Source organism: Macaca fascicularis, chromosome 14 (genome assembly GCF_037993035.2).
Source record: "Macaca fascicularis isolate 582-1 chromosome 14, T2T-MFA8v1.1".
NCBI classification, from domain to species: Eukaryota; Metazoa; Chordata; class Mammalia; order Primates; family Cercopithecidae; genus Macaca; species Macaca fascicularis.
In genome coordinates this window covers 109212138-109228545 of record NC_088388.1, presented here as the reverse complement: position 1 = coordinate 109228545, position 16408 = coordinate 109212138, and the positions used below count along the sequence as shown (strand labels likewise).

Sequence of the window (16408 nt, the reverse complement as noted above, 5' to 3'; positions counted from 1 at the left end):
TCGATCTCCTGACCTCGTGATCCACCCGTCTCGGCCTCCCAAAGTGCTGAGATTACCACCGCGCCCGGCCTGGCCTTATTTCTTTACTTGCAAGATGGAGCTAAAAATTCTTGTCTTCTTTGCTTCACTTAGGGAAGACATGGCGTTATATAGATAAAAGTGCATTATTATTTGTTATTAAATTTATTAACACTGAGCTAACAGCATAATAATCATAGTTCTTTGTGTATTAAAGGCTTTAAACCTGGGTACCTATGACCTTGAATGGGGAAAAAGTTGCATCTTTATTTTTACATTTTCTTCTATTATTAATATAGACAACATTAACATTAGCAGTACAGTACCAGAGACTGTCTGTTTTTTAATTTAATTTTTGTTTTTTATAGCGATGGGATCTCACTCTGTTGCCCAGGCTGGAGTGCAGTGGCACCATCACTCCTGGGTTCAAGTGACCCTTTGGAATAGCTGGGACTACACATGCACATCACCACACGCAGCTAATTTTTTTGTTTTTTGTAGATTGCCCAGACTGGTTTTGAACTCCCGGCCCCAAGCCATCCTCCTGCCTTGGTCTCCCAAGGTGTTGAGATTACAGGCATGAGCCCCCACACCCAGCCCAGAGACTGTTTCTAATAGAAACAGTAGATACTTTTGTAATACGTTAAAGCTGTTAAAATAACTTACTTAAAGTATTAAAAAAGAAGTATATATATTAGTGTGTTTTTTATGTTTTGATAATTATATTCCAGTGTAATTCGTTTCTTTTGTAATTTTCTGTATTTTGTGCATGTATTTTATGCATTTAAAAATACTTTTCTTGGAAAGAGTTCATAGGCTTCACCAGCAGGGCCCATGCGGGAAAAATAAAATGATTAAGAACTTCTTTAGTAGATTCCATTATTGTGTTGATTGGACTGCCAGAGTTGCCTTATTCAGTTTATATTGTTTGTTGTGCTGCTTTCTCCCAGTAAATTGGCAGAGGAGTTCTCTTGGAATATTTTGGTCTCTGGAGAGATCACAATTATGTTCAGAGGTCATTTGTAAGTCTGAAAAGGCAAAAAAAATTAAAATAATTAAAATTAGGCTTAGGAAAAAGAGTATCTCAAAAGTAAAATCAGGCAATCTGCTATGAATTATTGATGCTTCAGTGCAGGCACTGCATGGACTAGACTTTATAACACCTGTTTTACCACCTGACAGGTGGGAGTCTTGTGCTATTGACTTAACAGAGCTCAGTGTGTTAAGCGTGAGGCTATTTTTCCATTGTATTAGGTAGAAAGGAGACTGTTTGAGGGTTACCCTCAGAGTTAAAAGACAAAGGAGAGAATGTTTATTGTGGCTATTTTGTCTCTAATGTGTGGCAATGTGTTTGAGTACTTATTCATGTGAGTGGTTTTCTCGAAATGGGAGACGTTTGCTGGCTGGCAGCACCTCTCACGACTTGCTGGGTTTGTTGCTGCCATGACTGCACTTTTATTGCTTTAGGAGGAGTAGGTATGGAAAAGAGCACAATATATTGCTTTAGGAGGAGTAGGTATGGAAAAGAGGCAGGGCAAGACCACTTTAAGACATTTAAGAGTGGGAGAAAATTAAGAATTTAATTGGTTTAATTAAGTTTAAACCAATAAACTTGCAGATTAAAATTAAGAGAATTAAGAGTGGGGAGGAGGGAGTAAATTTTTATTTTTATGAGGGAAGAGTGGAAGTATACAAATATTTGATATATAAATATGTCTTTGATATATAATGGTTGAGGCAACTTATTATTTATTATTATTTTTATGCTTTTTTTAATAGAGGAAAGGAAAGATTTGAAAGACCAGGTTTTGTTTCAAGTTAGAGATGGAACCCCAGGATATGCATCTAGGTTTCTTTGTTTTCCATGTGACATTTTATGAAATTATGTATTCTGCTACTAATAGATGCCAGTTTCAATTAAAAGCATACTAATATATTCATAGACTAGAAATGTCTTTTTTTTTTTTTGAGACAAAGTCTCACTCTGTTGCCCGGGTTGGAGTGTAGCGGTGTGATCTCAGCTCACTGCAGCCTCTGCCTCCCGGATTCAAGTGATTCTCCTGCCTCAGCCTTCTGAGTAGCAGGGACTGCCGGCATGTGCCATCATGTTCGGCCAATTTTTTATTTTTACTAGAAACAGGGTTTCATCATGTTGCCCAGGCTGGTCTCGAACTCCTGACCTCAAGTGATCCACCTGCTTCAGCCTCCCAAAGTGCTGGGATTACAGACATGAGCCACCATGCCTAGCCAGAAATGTCTCATTGAGGTTAAACAATATTCTCTTTTTCTTTTGAGATGAAGTCTCACACTATCACCCAGGCTGGATTGCAGTGGCACGATCTTGGTTCACTGCAGCCCCCGCCTCTCAGGTTCACGCGATTCTCCTACCTCAGCCTCTCGAGTAGCTGAGATTATAGGCACACACCACACCCAGCTGATTTTTTGTACTTTTAGTAGAGATGGGGTTTCACTGTGTTGGCCAGACTGGTCTCGAACTCGTGATCTGCCTGCCTCAGCCTCCCAAAGTGCTGGTATTACAGACTTGAGCCACCGCGCCCGGCAACAATATTCTCTTGATATAAATATTTTCCATTAATAACTAAATTGGTATAAAAACTTAGGTTTTAATAGCATTTGTACATAGCTTTGTCCTGAAAAATTTAAGGTAGAATTTTTACATCTGTGTGTTATATATATAAGCTAATACAAAATATGTATAAGCAATTTCATGAAATATGTTTTTGAAATTCTAATCTCTGATTTTTAAAATTAGAAACTTAACAAAACTCTGTTAAGTACTAAGTGTGTACCCAGACAACCCTTTTTAATAATACCTGTGTTGTTCCGTGTTGATGGATGGGTAGTTACATATTCTGCCTTTCCACTTTACCTTACCTAAATGTTCACAGAGTTTGTTTTAATAATACCAACAAACAAACAAAAAAATCTCCCACAAGCCCGGAGTAGTCCATAATGTTATCAAATAGCGTCGACATTACTTTGGTTATTGTAATCACTGGCTATTGTAAAGAATGCTGCTGTGAATATCTTGATACAGATTACTTTCTTTTATATTTAGTTTGGGGGAAGAAATATCTTCTGGGAGATTTATTACAAAAGCAGAATTTCATATTGAAAAAAGCTGTGTAGCTTTCGTTATGTATTCTCTACTTTATAGAAATGTGGAGCCAATATATGGTGATACCTACAATACTTATCTACTTGTTTGCCAACATTGTTCGTCAACCTTGCCATGAATAATTAATATTTATTTTGCTGGTTTAATGAGTATATCATTGGTAAAACACTTGTAGTTTTAATCAGTAGAACATTTGTGTGTTTTTTTAACATAAGGTTTGTTGGCGAAGTTTCTTATTGAACTGTTTACGGAGTGGAATCTGAGCAATGTCTTTATATGTTTAACCATTTGATTACTTTGCATAACAGCTTTATTATACTGTTGCAGATTTTTCTACTGTTTTTTATTTTGGTATTTATTTTACCTATGTAGAGATTTAAAATAAAATATATTTATCTTTTTTATTATAACCTATATATCTTTCTTAGTCATATTATGTTATCCTTCCAAAACTGGAATTTTTTTCAAGTATCTTTTTTTTTTTTTAATTATTTTTTAAAAAACATAGAGACGGGGTCTTGCTATGTTTTCCAGGCTGGTCTTGAACTCCTGGGCTCAAGCAGCCCACCTGTCTCAGGCTCTCAAAGTGCTGGGTTTGCAGGTATGAGCCACTGCTCCTGCTTTCTTTTTGAGAAAAATATTAAGTTACTTACATTTTATTAAATGACATTGTGAAGTTATGGGTCCAACTTTAGTTTACTTATTTAGAATAATTCTGTTTTTTCATTGTAAGAAATTAGTTTTTTAGGCCAGGCGCGGTGGCTCATATCTGTGAGCATCTTGGGAGGCTGAGGCAGGCGGATTACCTGTTGTCAAGAGTTCAAGACCAGTCTGGGCAACATAGTGAAACCCCGTCCCTACTAAAAATACAAAAATTAGCCAGACGTAGTGGTGCACACCTGTAATCCCAGCTACTTGGGAGGCTGAGGCAGGAGAATCGCTTGAACCTGGGAGGCGGAGGTTGCAGTGAGCCAAGATCGTGCCACTGCACTCCAGCCTGGGTGACAGAACGAGACTCCATATCCAAAAAAAAGAAATTAGTTTATTACAAAACCTCTACATTTTCATTTACAAGTTTACAGATTTCATTTTAATTCTTCGAGCCTGTTAATATTTTAGAATATAAACATTCTGGTCTTTTCATTCATTCCTTTTTTTTAAAAAAAGTGGTGGTATTCTATGGAATTTTTTTTTTAATGTTTTATTTTTTAGATTTTAGACAGAGTCCTGCCCTGTTGCCCAGGCTGGATTGTAGTGGCGTGATCATAACTCACTGCAGCCTCAAACTTCTGGGCTCAAGTGATCTTTCTGCCTTAGCCTCTTGAGTAGCTAGGACTACATGTGTGCTCCACTATGCCTGCTTTATTTTTATTTTTTGTAGAGACACTGTCTCTCTTTGTTGCCCAAGCTGGTCTTGAACTCCTGCCCTCAAGTGATCCTCCTGCCTTGACCTCCCAAAGTGCTGGAATTACAGGTGTCAGCCACCATGCCTGGCTACTATGGATGGTTTTATTACCTGTCTTTATACTTAGTGGTTTGTGAATATCTTCCTATGTCATTTAGTATTTTTCTATAACATTTTGATGGGCTGCATTGTGAGCTTGTGGATCCTGAGATATACCATGATTGACCTAGCTAAACTCCCAGTTTTACATATAGTTTTATAAATTGTACTATAATTAGTCTTTGTAGTTGTAGCATTGTACATATTTGTTAATATTTTCTTCAGGTATATTTCTACAAATGAAATTAGTTAGCAGTCTTTTCCTATCAAAAAAGAGGAAGACAGGCTAATACATTGTAGAGCTCTGGATGCTGGGTGTCAAAAGACTTGTAGTTTGGCCACTTATTGCTCATGTAACTTAGGACAAACCATTTTGGCTTGGGATAAAACTTTTAGTGATCATATTACTAATTGAAACAAATGCTTATGTAATCTAAACTACTATGATTCAAAAAATGGCCAAAGTTTTGATGCAGACACACGTCTTATATATGTGTGAAGAATTTAATAAAATTGTTCTATGAAATATGAGATGAAGCAATTTTGCTGAACCAATAGGTTATAGCTCATTTTTTGTTTGTTTGTTTTTTGAGACGGGATCTTGCTCTCTCACCCAGGCTGGAGTGCTTTGGTGATCTCAGCTCACTTCAACCTGCCCTTCCCAGGCTCAAGCAATCCTTCCATTACCATGCCTGGCTAGTTTTTTGTTGTTGTTGTTTGTTTGTTTGTTTTTTGGTAGAGATGGGGTTTTGCCCTGTTGCCTAGGCTCCTCGCAGACTCCTGGGCTCAGGTGATCCTCCCACTTCTCAAATTGCTAGAATTATACACGTGAGCTATTGCACCTGGCCTGGAGGCTATTTTAATCAATACCTGAGATGATGAGACCTGAACTAAGGCAGTAATAGTAGTTGGGATGAAAAAAGGGTATAGAATTTAAAAATTGTACTGAAATACATTTAGGTTCATGAAGGTAGGTGAGTGTAGATGGGAATAAGCTAGGAAATTATAAGAATTAAGAAATGAGGGGTTTATACCTCCAACAGAATTTCATTGTCTAGTGGTTCATGCCTGTAATCATAGCACTTTGGGAGGACCAGGCTGGCGGATCACTTGAGCTCAGTTTGAGACCAGCCTGGCCAACATGATGACACCCTTTCTCTACTAAAAATACAAGTATTAGCTGGGTGTGTTGGTGGATATCTGTAATCCCAGCTGCAGAGGCTGAAGCAGGGGAATCGCTTGAACCCCGGAGGCAGAGGTTGCAGTGAGCTAAGATTGCTCCACTGCGACCTCTGCACTCCAGCCTGGGCGACAGAGCGAGACTCCATCTCAAAAAAAAAGAAAAAAATCTTGGGAGGAAGTTTCCTCTGAAGAGGTTTATTGGTAATCAATTACTTGTGATTGAGTAGAATTTGGGAAGTGGCCTTACCTAAATTTCATTTTTATTATAACTTACAGAGAATTTCTCTTTTATTAGTTATGGCATCTTTTCTTTTCTTTTGTTTTGGAAACACAGTCTTGCTCTGTCGCCCAGGCTGGAGTGCAGTGGGACGATCTCAGCTCACTGCAACCTCCACCTTCCGGGTTCAAGTGATTCTCCTGCCTCAGCCTCCTGAGTAGATGGGATTACAGGCACCTGCCACCATGCCCAGCTAATTTTTGTATTTCTGGTATAGATGAGGTTTCACCATGTTGGCCAGGCTGGTCTCAAACTCCTGACCTCAAATGATCCTCCTGCCTCGGCCTCCCAAAGTGCTGGGATTACAGGCATGAGCCACCATGCCCAGCCTTAGTTATGGCATTTTAAACAGCAATCAGTAACTTTTTTTGTTTGTTTATTTGTTTGTTTTTAAGACAGGACCTTGCTCTGTTGCCCAGGCCAGAGTGCAGTGGTATGATCACTGCTCACTGCAGCTTCAGCCACCTGGGCTTAAGCAGTCCTCTCACCTTGGCCTCCCAAACTACTGGGATTACAGGTCCCAAAGTGTTGGGATTACCAATGTGAGCCGCCGTGTCTAGCTGAATGCAGGTTGTTAGTGTGCAGAGTTTTGCCTGTTTCATACACATTGGGTGAATAAGCTATTCATATTTTTCTTTATTCATATTTTCAAACTTACAAGAAGAAAAAATAAGCCAGGTGCGGTGGCTCATGCCTGTAATCCTAGCACTTTGGGAGGCACAGTTGGGAGGACTGCTTGAGGCCAGGAGTTTGAGACAGCCTGAGCAACATAGGGCAACCCTGCCTCTACGAAAAAGTAAAATAAAAAAAACTAGCTGGGCATGGTGGCATGTGCTCATGATCCTAGCTACTCGGGAGCCCAAGGCAGGAGGATTACTTGAACCTGGGAGGCTTAGGCTGCAGTGAGCTGTGATGTCACCACTGTACTCCAGCCTGAATGTCAGAATGAGACCCTGTCTTTAAAAAAATAAAAATTAGTTTCTTCCATTTTTTTACAGATTACATTAATCAGAATTTCCTTTTATTTTTGGCAGTACAGAAAAAAAAAAACATTGAAAAAGTGTTCTTAAGCTCTTCAGAATCTGAATCCATCTGTCCTCACTTTTATTGTTCCTTTCTCTAACATCTTGGATACAGAGATGAGCCTGACTCAGAGAGCGAGCTTCTGGGCCCTAAGCAATGATGTTTCCTTGTTCTTTGTTGTCTGTAATTAAATTAAAACTTCTAGGTAGATCAGTGTGTTTATACCAAGTTATTTGAGATGTGCGGTATTTTTAATCTTGGATTTTAGTCTTTTTAGGGAATGTGCAATGCTAGTAGAAGACATTGAAAATTAGAATGAAATCACTCCTTGTTACTTTAAATCCACCTTTTCAAATATTTTTATTTATATCTTACACAAATTATAGTTAAAACAGAAACCTTAAATAAAAAGATAATACATTATGCTTTTTTTTTTTTAACAGAAAGTGACAACATAATTCATAGAAGTGAAGAATTTTTAAAGAAGGTAACAAAAAGAGAAAGAAAATGCCAAAACCAGTAAGTGTATTTTATTACATTTGACAGTATCTACATAATAAGATATCATTAAATTCGTTTTGGAACAAGGCAAAGAATGTTGGTAGAGTTGTTGGAAGAAAAAGGCACTGATATTACTGTTCTTTTTAAATTAATGTGACCAGAGCGTAGTATTATGTGGTCATGAGTTCTAAGGTCAAACTAAGTTCTTACCTCGGTTCTGCCACTAATCTGGGTGACTTTTGTTAATTTAGCTCAATCTATCCAATTTTTAATTTCCTTACATATAAAATGGGAATATAATTAGTTACCCAAGGGAGTATGGTAAGGGTTAGAAGAATCTGATATATATATTTAGTGCCCAGTAAATGGTAACATTGTTAAATGGGAGGAAGTAATGAGAGGTCAGAAAGATCTATGAATTTTAGTTTTCTCATAATTCTACTTTAGATGCAATTGATACCCATACTGATACTATATAGTCTTAGATTTTTTTATTTAAGGGTATACTTGTGATTATTTTACTTAGTTTTATAGTTATTTGGTTCTTGACTAAAGTTTATTCCTTTATTCTTAAGGTGTAATTGTTCTTAATCTAATAAAGTAAGTTGTTTTTGTTTTCTGGAATGTTTCTTTTGGCCAATTATAATTTTAAAGAAAGTCATTAGTTATTTTTGGGATTTTCTAGCATGGATAACACTTTGGAATGACTGAAAGACTCAGCAGGTCGCAAAGTGTGCTTTGTTAGCGGGAGAGAAGACTTAAAAAAAGGCATACAGATCAAAAAGAAAATTTCCTATTTGCAGATGACATGATTGTGTCTGTAGAAAATCCTCATAAATCTACAAAACAATTACTAGAACCAATAACTGAATTTAGCAAGATTGCCAAATACAAGATTGTATTTAAAAAAATGGCCTTTTTAATATAAAAGTAGTTTGGTTATTTAGTTTGGTTATTAAAAAGCATGACATACTTAGTAATAAAGGTACAAATGCTGTACAAGATCTCTACACTGAAAACTAGCTATAAGAAATTAAAGATTTAAATATGTAGAGAACTATAAAATATGTATAGAGATCTTTATAAAGTTGTATTAAGATGTCAGTTCTCCATAAAAGTTTTCATAAATGAAATTCAGTTCCAATCAGTTGACTCCAGGCAGTCTTCTTTGATTAAAATTGACTAGCTGATTCTAAAGTATATTAATATATGGATATGCCAGAATGTGCACAGAATAACTAAAGCAATTAAAAAGAAAAAAAGAAAACTTACACTCCTGGATTTCAAGGTTTATTTTTAAGCCACTAAATAAGACATTGAGGTACTGATGAAAGAATAAATAGATTAATAGAATCAGTGAAATGAAAATACACCAACACACATACATACACATATGTATTCATTAGATTTTTGACAATGCTGTCACACAATTTAATGGAGAACTATAATTATTTTCAACAAATGGTATTGGCACAAAGGGTTATCCGTACAGAAAAACATGAACATTGACTGTTGTCTCACAATTTACAAACATAAACTCAATGGATTATAGACCTACATGCAAAAGCCCAAACTGTAAAACATCTAGAAGAAAACATAGGAAAAAATCTTTGTGACCTTGGAGTAGGTGAAAATTTTTTATATATTAAAAATTTTAAAATTTTATATAATACACAGAAAATCTGAACCATTTCGAAAAAGTTGGACTTAAAGTTAAAAACTTTTGCTACTGAAAGATAGAAATAAGAACATGGAAAGGCAAGATAATGGGATAAAATAATTTGCCACATAAAGTTCTTTTACGGTTCAATAATAACACAACTCAGAATTTTTTTTTTTTGTGGGCAAAATATTTGAGCAGATATTTCACAAAAGAAGCTATATTAAAGACTGGCAGGCCAGGCGTAGTGGCTCACGCCTGTAATCCCAGCACTTTGGGAGGCTGAGGTGGGAGGATCACTTGAAGTCGGGTTTGGGACCAGCCTGGCCAACGTGGTGAAACCCCATCTCTACTGAAAGTACAAAAGTTAGCCAGGCATTGTGGCGCGTTCCTGTAGTCCCAGCTACTCGGGAGGCTGAGGCAGGAGAATTGCTTGAACGCAGGAGGCGAAGGTTGCAGTGAGCCAAGATCGCACCACTGCACTCCAGCCTGGGTGACAGAGCGAGACTTGTCTCAAAACAAAACAAAAAAATAACAACAACAACAACAAAAAGACTGATAATAATCCAGTGTAGATAAGGATGTGGAGCAGCTGTGACTTTATTGTATTTCTGTTAGGAATGTGAACGTTTACAGCTACTTTGGAAAACTCCTTGCCAGTATAATTGAGTGGAGAGTGTTTATTGTTCCTTAAAGAGTCAAAATTATTATGCGCAGTTGGATATCAGTTGTGTGTTGTTGATTCATTAAAGATTCTGGAAGTATAGAACTTGCCTTGTGGAGGAAACAACTCTTGAAGCTAGATAAGTTTCAGAATGTGGAAGTTTTTGGATTTTAGAACAATGAATATATAATATATTATGTGCATATGTCATTATATCATGAAACTCCCATCAAGGTCTATGGCGTCACCTCTGAAACATTGATATTTTTATAGTTTAATGGGTGAATAGTCGCTTGAAATGGAATAAATTAATTCACTACAAGTGATAGTCTTGTATCACTTCATGTCAGATTTTTGCTCAAAATTAACTCATCTTCAGGTGTCAGTGCTTTTAAGATGTCAAAATTATGGAATAGGAACTGTGGACCCATATTTACAAGACTCACAAAGCCATAATGATCTAGGAGAAAATATCTGACAGATGAGTAAAGTGATTTATATGGAGCAAATTATAAGCACTTCTTTCAAAAGATTTTGAAAGTCATTAAAGGAGATCTAAGTCAATGTAAAGTGAGAAAACCATAGTCATGTATAGAGTCTGTATTAATAAAAATGTTAATTCTTACCAAAAGATACTGAAGAATTTTGTGTTGTTCCAATACTAAATCATAAATGGTGTATTTTGTAAAGTTCACAGTTTTTTTTTTTTTTTTTTTTTTTTTTTTTTTTTTTTTTTTTGAGACGGCATCTCGCCCTGTCGCACAGGCTGGAGTACAGTGGCATGATCTCGGCTCACTGCAACCTCCGCCTCCCAGGTTCACGACATTCTCCTGCCTCAGCCTCCTGAGTAGCTGGGACTGTAGGCGCGCACCACCATGCCTGACTAATTTTTTTGGTAGAGACAGGGTTTCACCATGTTAGCCAGTATGGTCTCAATCTCCTGACCTCATGATCCGCCCGCCTCAGCCTCCCAAAGTGCTGGGATTACAGGCATGAGCCACTGTGCCCAGCCCAAGTTCACAGTTTTATATGGAGCCAAGAGCAAAGATAATGATCCAAGACTAGTCAAAATAGTTCTGAAGAATAATGGAGACTTGCCCTACCAGGTATCAAGACTTATTTAAAGAAATACTAATTAAGACAATATGATATTAAGAGTAGTTTAATTTACCAGTGGAACAAAATTAGATCCACACTTATGCAGATACTTGATTTGTGACAGCACAGACTTTGGAGAATAAATAAACTAATTAATAAATGATGTTGGGATTTTTTAAAAAAACCCATATTTTCATTCATATGGAGATTGAAAAATGAAATTGGACCTCTAACATCATAAGCAAAAATCATTGAAAATTATGAAAATCAAAATAGGAAATATATGAATATCCTTATGACTCCCGAGTATGGAAGGATTTCTTTTTATTTTTTATTTTTTTTATTTTTTAGTTTTTTTTTGAGACGGAGTCTTGCTCTGTTGCCCAGGCTGGAGTGCCGTGGTGCAGTCTCGGCTCACTGCAACCTCTGCCTCCTGGGTTCACGCAGTTCTCCTGCCTTAGCCTCCCGAGTAGCTGGGACTATAGGCGCTCGCCACTACGCCCAGCTAATTTTTTGTATTCTTTAGTAGAGACTGAGTTTCACTGTGTTAGCCAGGATGGTCTCGATCTCCTGACCTCATAATCTGCCTGCGTCGGCCTCCTAAAATGCTGGGATTACAGGTGTGAGCCACCACGCCCGGCCTGTATGGAAGGATTTCTTAAGGACGACAGAAAAAATTGGCCAGGCACAGTGACTGATGCCTGTAATCTCAACACTTTGGGAGGCCGAGGCAGGTGGATCACTTGAGGTCAGGAGTTCGAGACCAGCCTGGCCAGCATGGTGAAACCCCATTTGTACTAAAAATACAAAAAATAGTCGGGCATGGTGGTGCGTACCTGTAATCCCAGCTACTTGGGAGGCTGAGGCAGGAGAATTGCTTGAACCTGGAAGGTGGAGGTTGCAGTGAGCTGAGATCGCGTCACTGCACACTAGCCTGGGCGTCAGAGTGTGATGCTGTCTTGGGTGAAAAAAAGATGGTAAAAAATTGATATCTGTGTGTAAAATATTTATAAGTTCAACATTGAAATTAAGTATGTCAGTTTATCATAAAGGAACGCTATGAAGACAGTAAAATGACAAACCACAATATGGGAGATTCTTTTGTAAGAAATAACTGACAAAGGATCAATATCAAGAATATATAAAGACTTCCTAAGTAAAAGTAAGAAAAAACAACCCAATAGGTGAATAAGCCATATGTGTGAACATTCAAAGATGAGAATGAGTGGTCAGTTAAACATATTGTATTAGTTTTCCATTGGTCTGTGACAAATTACTACAAATTTAGTGTTATAAAACAGCACCCATGTGTTATCCCATAGTTCTATAGGTTAGGAATCTGGGGTGATGTGACTGAGTTCCCTGCTTCAGAGTCTTATAAGGCTGAAATCAAGGTGTAACTTATTCTGCAACCAGCCAGATAAATTGATTAGCTTAGGTCCTCCTAGATAATCTTCCTGTTCTAAAGTCAGCTGATTAGTAATCTTAAGTACTTCTGTAAAATCCCTTTAATCGTGTAATGCACCATAATCATGAGCATGACACCAGGGGCCATCTTAAAATTCTGTATGCACGTGCCATATACAGAAATGTGTACTTCATCAGCAATCGAGGATCCCACTTTAAGACCATATTGAGATACCATTTTCTGCTAACTGAATTGTCAGATATTAATAAATCTGATAATGCCCACTGTTCCTGGAAATAGAGAACAGCAAGAATTCTTATACAATGCTTACGGGAGTATACGTTGACGCAGTTACATTGTACAGTTCAGCATTATGTGGTAAAAGGAGAAGGTGTGCACACTTTATTACTCAAGAATTCTGACTATATTCTGGAGAAATTCTGACACTCGGAGACATGTACAAGAATGTTCATAGCAGTATTGTTCTTAATAGCCAAAAAATTGGAGACAGTGTTCATTGACAGTAAAATGGGTGAGTAAATTTTTGTTTGGCCACATTCAGACTGTTGCATAGCAGTGAAAATTCTAATGACAAAAGCATCAGGGAATCTTAGAAACATATTGTGAAAAATTAAACTAATATAGTGCAATTTTAGAGAACTTATTGAAGTAGAATACACATACCAAATGGTATGGGGGTCCCAGCCACCCAGGAGGCTGAGGCAGTAGGATCGCTCGAGCCTGGGAGGTTGAGGCTGCAGTGCGCTAGGATTGTGCCACTGAACTCCAACCTAGGCAACGGAAAAAAAGTGTGTAGTTGATGAATTTTCATGAAGTGAATATACCCGTGTAAGCATTGCCCACATCAAGAAAGAAAACTTGATCAACAAATATTGTGCAGTTGTATTACAGCTAAAAATCAAGAAAAATGAAGCTATTTTACATATAGATACATATATTTATGTTAGAAGCATTTTTTTTAAAAAGCAAAGAGAATAACACAAAATTTAGGTTAGTGGTTACCTGTTGGTATTTACAAAGAAGAAATACAGTGATATATGCAACATTATTTACCATTTCTTGTTATTCAGTTGGATGGTAGATTTATGGGTTTCATTTTATTCTTCTTCATTGTTTACATATGATACATGTTTTGTATATATCATTTCTTAATAAGATACAGTTTTAGAAAAGAAAAAAATAAGATTATTTTAAAGAAGGATGAATCTGTAAGATTTGATTACAGAAGTTATTCCAGGTGAAAGCTAAAACGTGCTGAGGTTGTGATTGTTAGACATATGGGGAAATAACTCTGATTTAGAGTTTTTATAGTGTGAGTTAAAGTTAGAAAGATAAAATGGCACAAGCTGTGTCCTCAGTAAACCTACAGGCTGATGGAAAAAGATACATAAAAACAAATGCAGTAATACATATTAATATAAAATTTTAAATACAGTTGTTACAGAAACAATGTTAGTAGAAATCGCTACAGATTTATACTGGTTAAGGGAAAAGTAAAGATTGTTAGAAAATAGATACAGAAACAACAAAGGAAGTATGGGAAAATTAAAGGAGAAATAATAAAAGATAAAATAATTTAAAAAGCGAAAAAGATGTATTTGGATCACGTGAAGAATTCTAGGTGAAGATGCTATTCTGTGGTAAAAATTATTTTGGTAAGATATGTTAAGTTTTTGAGATATTAGAAAGGTATTTACACAATAAAATTATTATTTAAAATAGAGTTTGGAGCTAGGCATGGTGGCACATGCCTGTGCTCCTAGCTACTTGGTAGATTGAGGTGGGAGTATAGACTTGGCGTCCAGGAGATCAAGGTTGCAGTGTGCCATGATTGCACGCATGAATGGCCACTGCACTCCAGCCTGAGCACAACGTGGAGATCCTGTCTCTAAAAACAACAAAAAAATAGAGTCTAGCAAATAAAGCACTGTAGATAAATGCTTTCCTAAAGTGAAGAATGTATTTACAGTATGAATAAAATGAAATCTGATTTTTATGTTGAAAGAAATATGGCATAGTTAATCACATTCAAAGAATTTGGAGTTAGACCTCAATTTAAACACCTGCTTTGCCTTTTTGTTTTCGGAGGCAGGGTCTTGCTCTGTTGTGCAGGCAGACGTTCAGTAGTACAATCATAGCTCACGGCAGCCCTCAAACTCCTAGGCTCAAGTGATCCTCCCAACTCAGCCTCCTGGAAATAACAGGCACATGCCACCACATCCAACTAATTTTTAAATTTTTCGTAGAGACATAGTCTTGCTGTGTTGCCCAGGCTAGTCTCAAACTCCTGGCCTCAAGAGATGCTCGCACCTTGGCCTTCCAGAGTGCTGGGACTAAAGGTGTGAGCCACCATGTCTGGCTCTTGCTCTGCATTTTAATAAGCATGTGTCCTTAGGTGAATAATGGAAACTCTTTGCATTTCTATAGAAATAAAAGTAATATCTCCTAGTATTATAGCAAGGGCTAAATGAGAGTATGGAAAGCCCATAGCTTAGTGTCCAGTATATGTTAAGTATTCAATAGATATTCCTAAATGAGGACTTTATAAGCTCTTTGTTTTTCAAATAGATTTTCTTATTAGAATAAAACTTTATCACTTTAATAAAATCATTAAAGTTTTCTCATGCCTAATAACTTCTCTTTTCTACTTATCATTCATTTTATTTTTATTACAGATCAACGTAAGAGTAACTACAATGGATGCTGAGCTGGAATTTGCCATTCAGCCCAATACAACTGGCAAACAACTTTTTGACCAGGTATCATTTAACTGCTTGAAATATGTGACTTTTGACACCATAGTGTGAATGTTGTTGCATATTTTCTCTATTTTTCTGTACTTTTGCTGATAATCCAACAATGTACCACTTCGAATTTTTTGTAGTAGCTATTCAGATATCCCTACTACAGCAGTAGGGATATTCTTTATTCTTTCACATTTCTACATTTGTGGGAGAGGACTTCTAGAAAATAATTTTCAGCAGGCATTTATTTCACCTCTGTGAGAATCATTGTGATGGCGACTAAAAGGGATTCAAGGATAATCCACAAAGTTGTTGAGTGAAATGAGTAGGAATCCTGGGCAGAAGGAACAGCAGGAGCGAAAGGCATAGGGAATTACAGGTTGAAAGCACCCCTTATCCAAAATGCTTGGGACTAAGATTTAGGATTTTTTTAGATTTTGGAATGTTTGCGTATGTGTAATATCTTGGGGACAGGACCCAAGTCTAAACACAAAATTCATTTATGTTTTGTGTACAGCTTATATACATAGGCTGAAGGTAATTTTATAAAATACTTTAAATAATTTTATGCATGAAATAAAATGTATACTGAGTTTTGACTGCGACCCATCATGTTAGGTCAGGTGTGGAACTTTCCACTTGCAGAGTCATGTTGGTACTGAAGAGGTTTCAGATTTTGCAGCATTTTGGATTTTGGATTTTTGAATTAGGGATGCTCAACCTGTGTAGGCTATATGGAGATCACTAACGACAATTTGGTGTCATAGGTTCATAATGTTTGAGACAAAGGTTGGGATATGGAGGTCAGGTATCCGTTATATTAAGGAACTGGGACTACTCATCTTACCTTTCTTCTCAGTCTTGAGTGCGCATTAGAGTCACCTGTGGAGCTTAAAAAAAGGGCGAGGAGACAGTGCTTGGAAACCCCTTCCAGAGATGCTGATTTAATTGACTGGGCCTACTCTAAATCATCAGTATTTTAAAAAATAAGCTTCCCGGGTAATGTTGTATTGCAATGTAAGCAAGTTTTACTGAGAAAACGAGGTAAGAGATTGGCCCCAGGGATTAAGTAAGAACATGAGGAAACTATTGCAAAGAGAGAGGAAGGTGGTATATATCATGCGTAGCTTGAAACTTAGAGGAGGATAACTTTTACATAAACTTTACAT

At 37.0% G+C, this 16408-nt stretch overlaps 1 protein-coding gene and 1 long non-coding RNA gene across 9 annotated transcripts in view; both read left to right on the top strand.

Annotated features, from left to right (window-relative positions):
* RDX (radixin) overlaps positions 1–16408 on the top strand; it is a 118822-nt gene that overhangs the window by 10668 nt on the left and 91746 nt on the right. For all 8 annotated transcript variants that reach the window (XM_065528963.2, XM_045371065.2, XM_065528965.1 and 5 more), the window contains 2 exons: positions 7587–7662; positions 15171–15254. In XM_065528963.2, coding sequence (XP_065385035.1) covers positions 7651–7662; positions 15171–15254 — 96 coding nt within the window. In that variant the 5' untranslated portion in view covers positions 7587–7650. The remainder of the gene's footprint in view (positions 1–7586; positions 7663–15170; positions 15255–16408) is intronic.
* LOC135967115 (uncharacterized) lies at positions 10672–14040 on the top strand. Its single transcript, XR_010580988.2, has 2 exons — positions 10672–10739; positions 11964–14040. It is a non-coding gene; the product is annotated as an uncharacterized lncRNA (long non-coding RNA).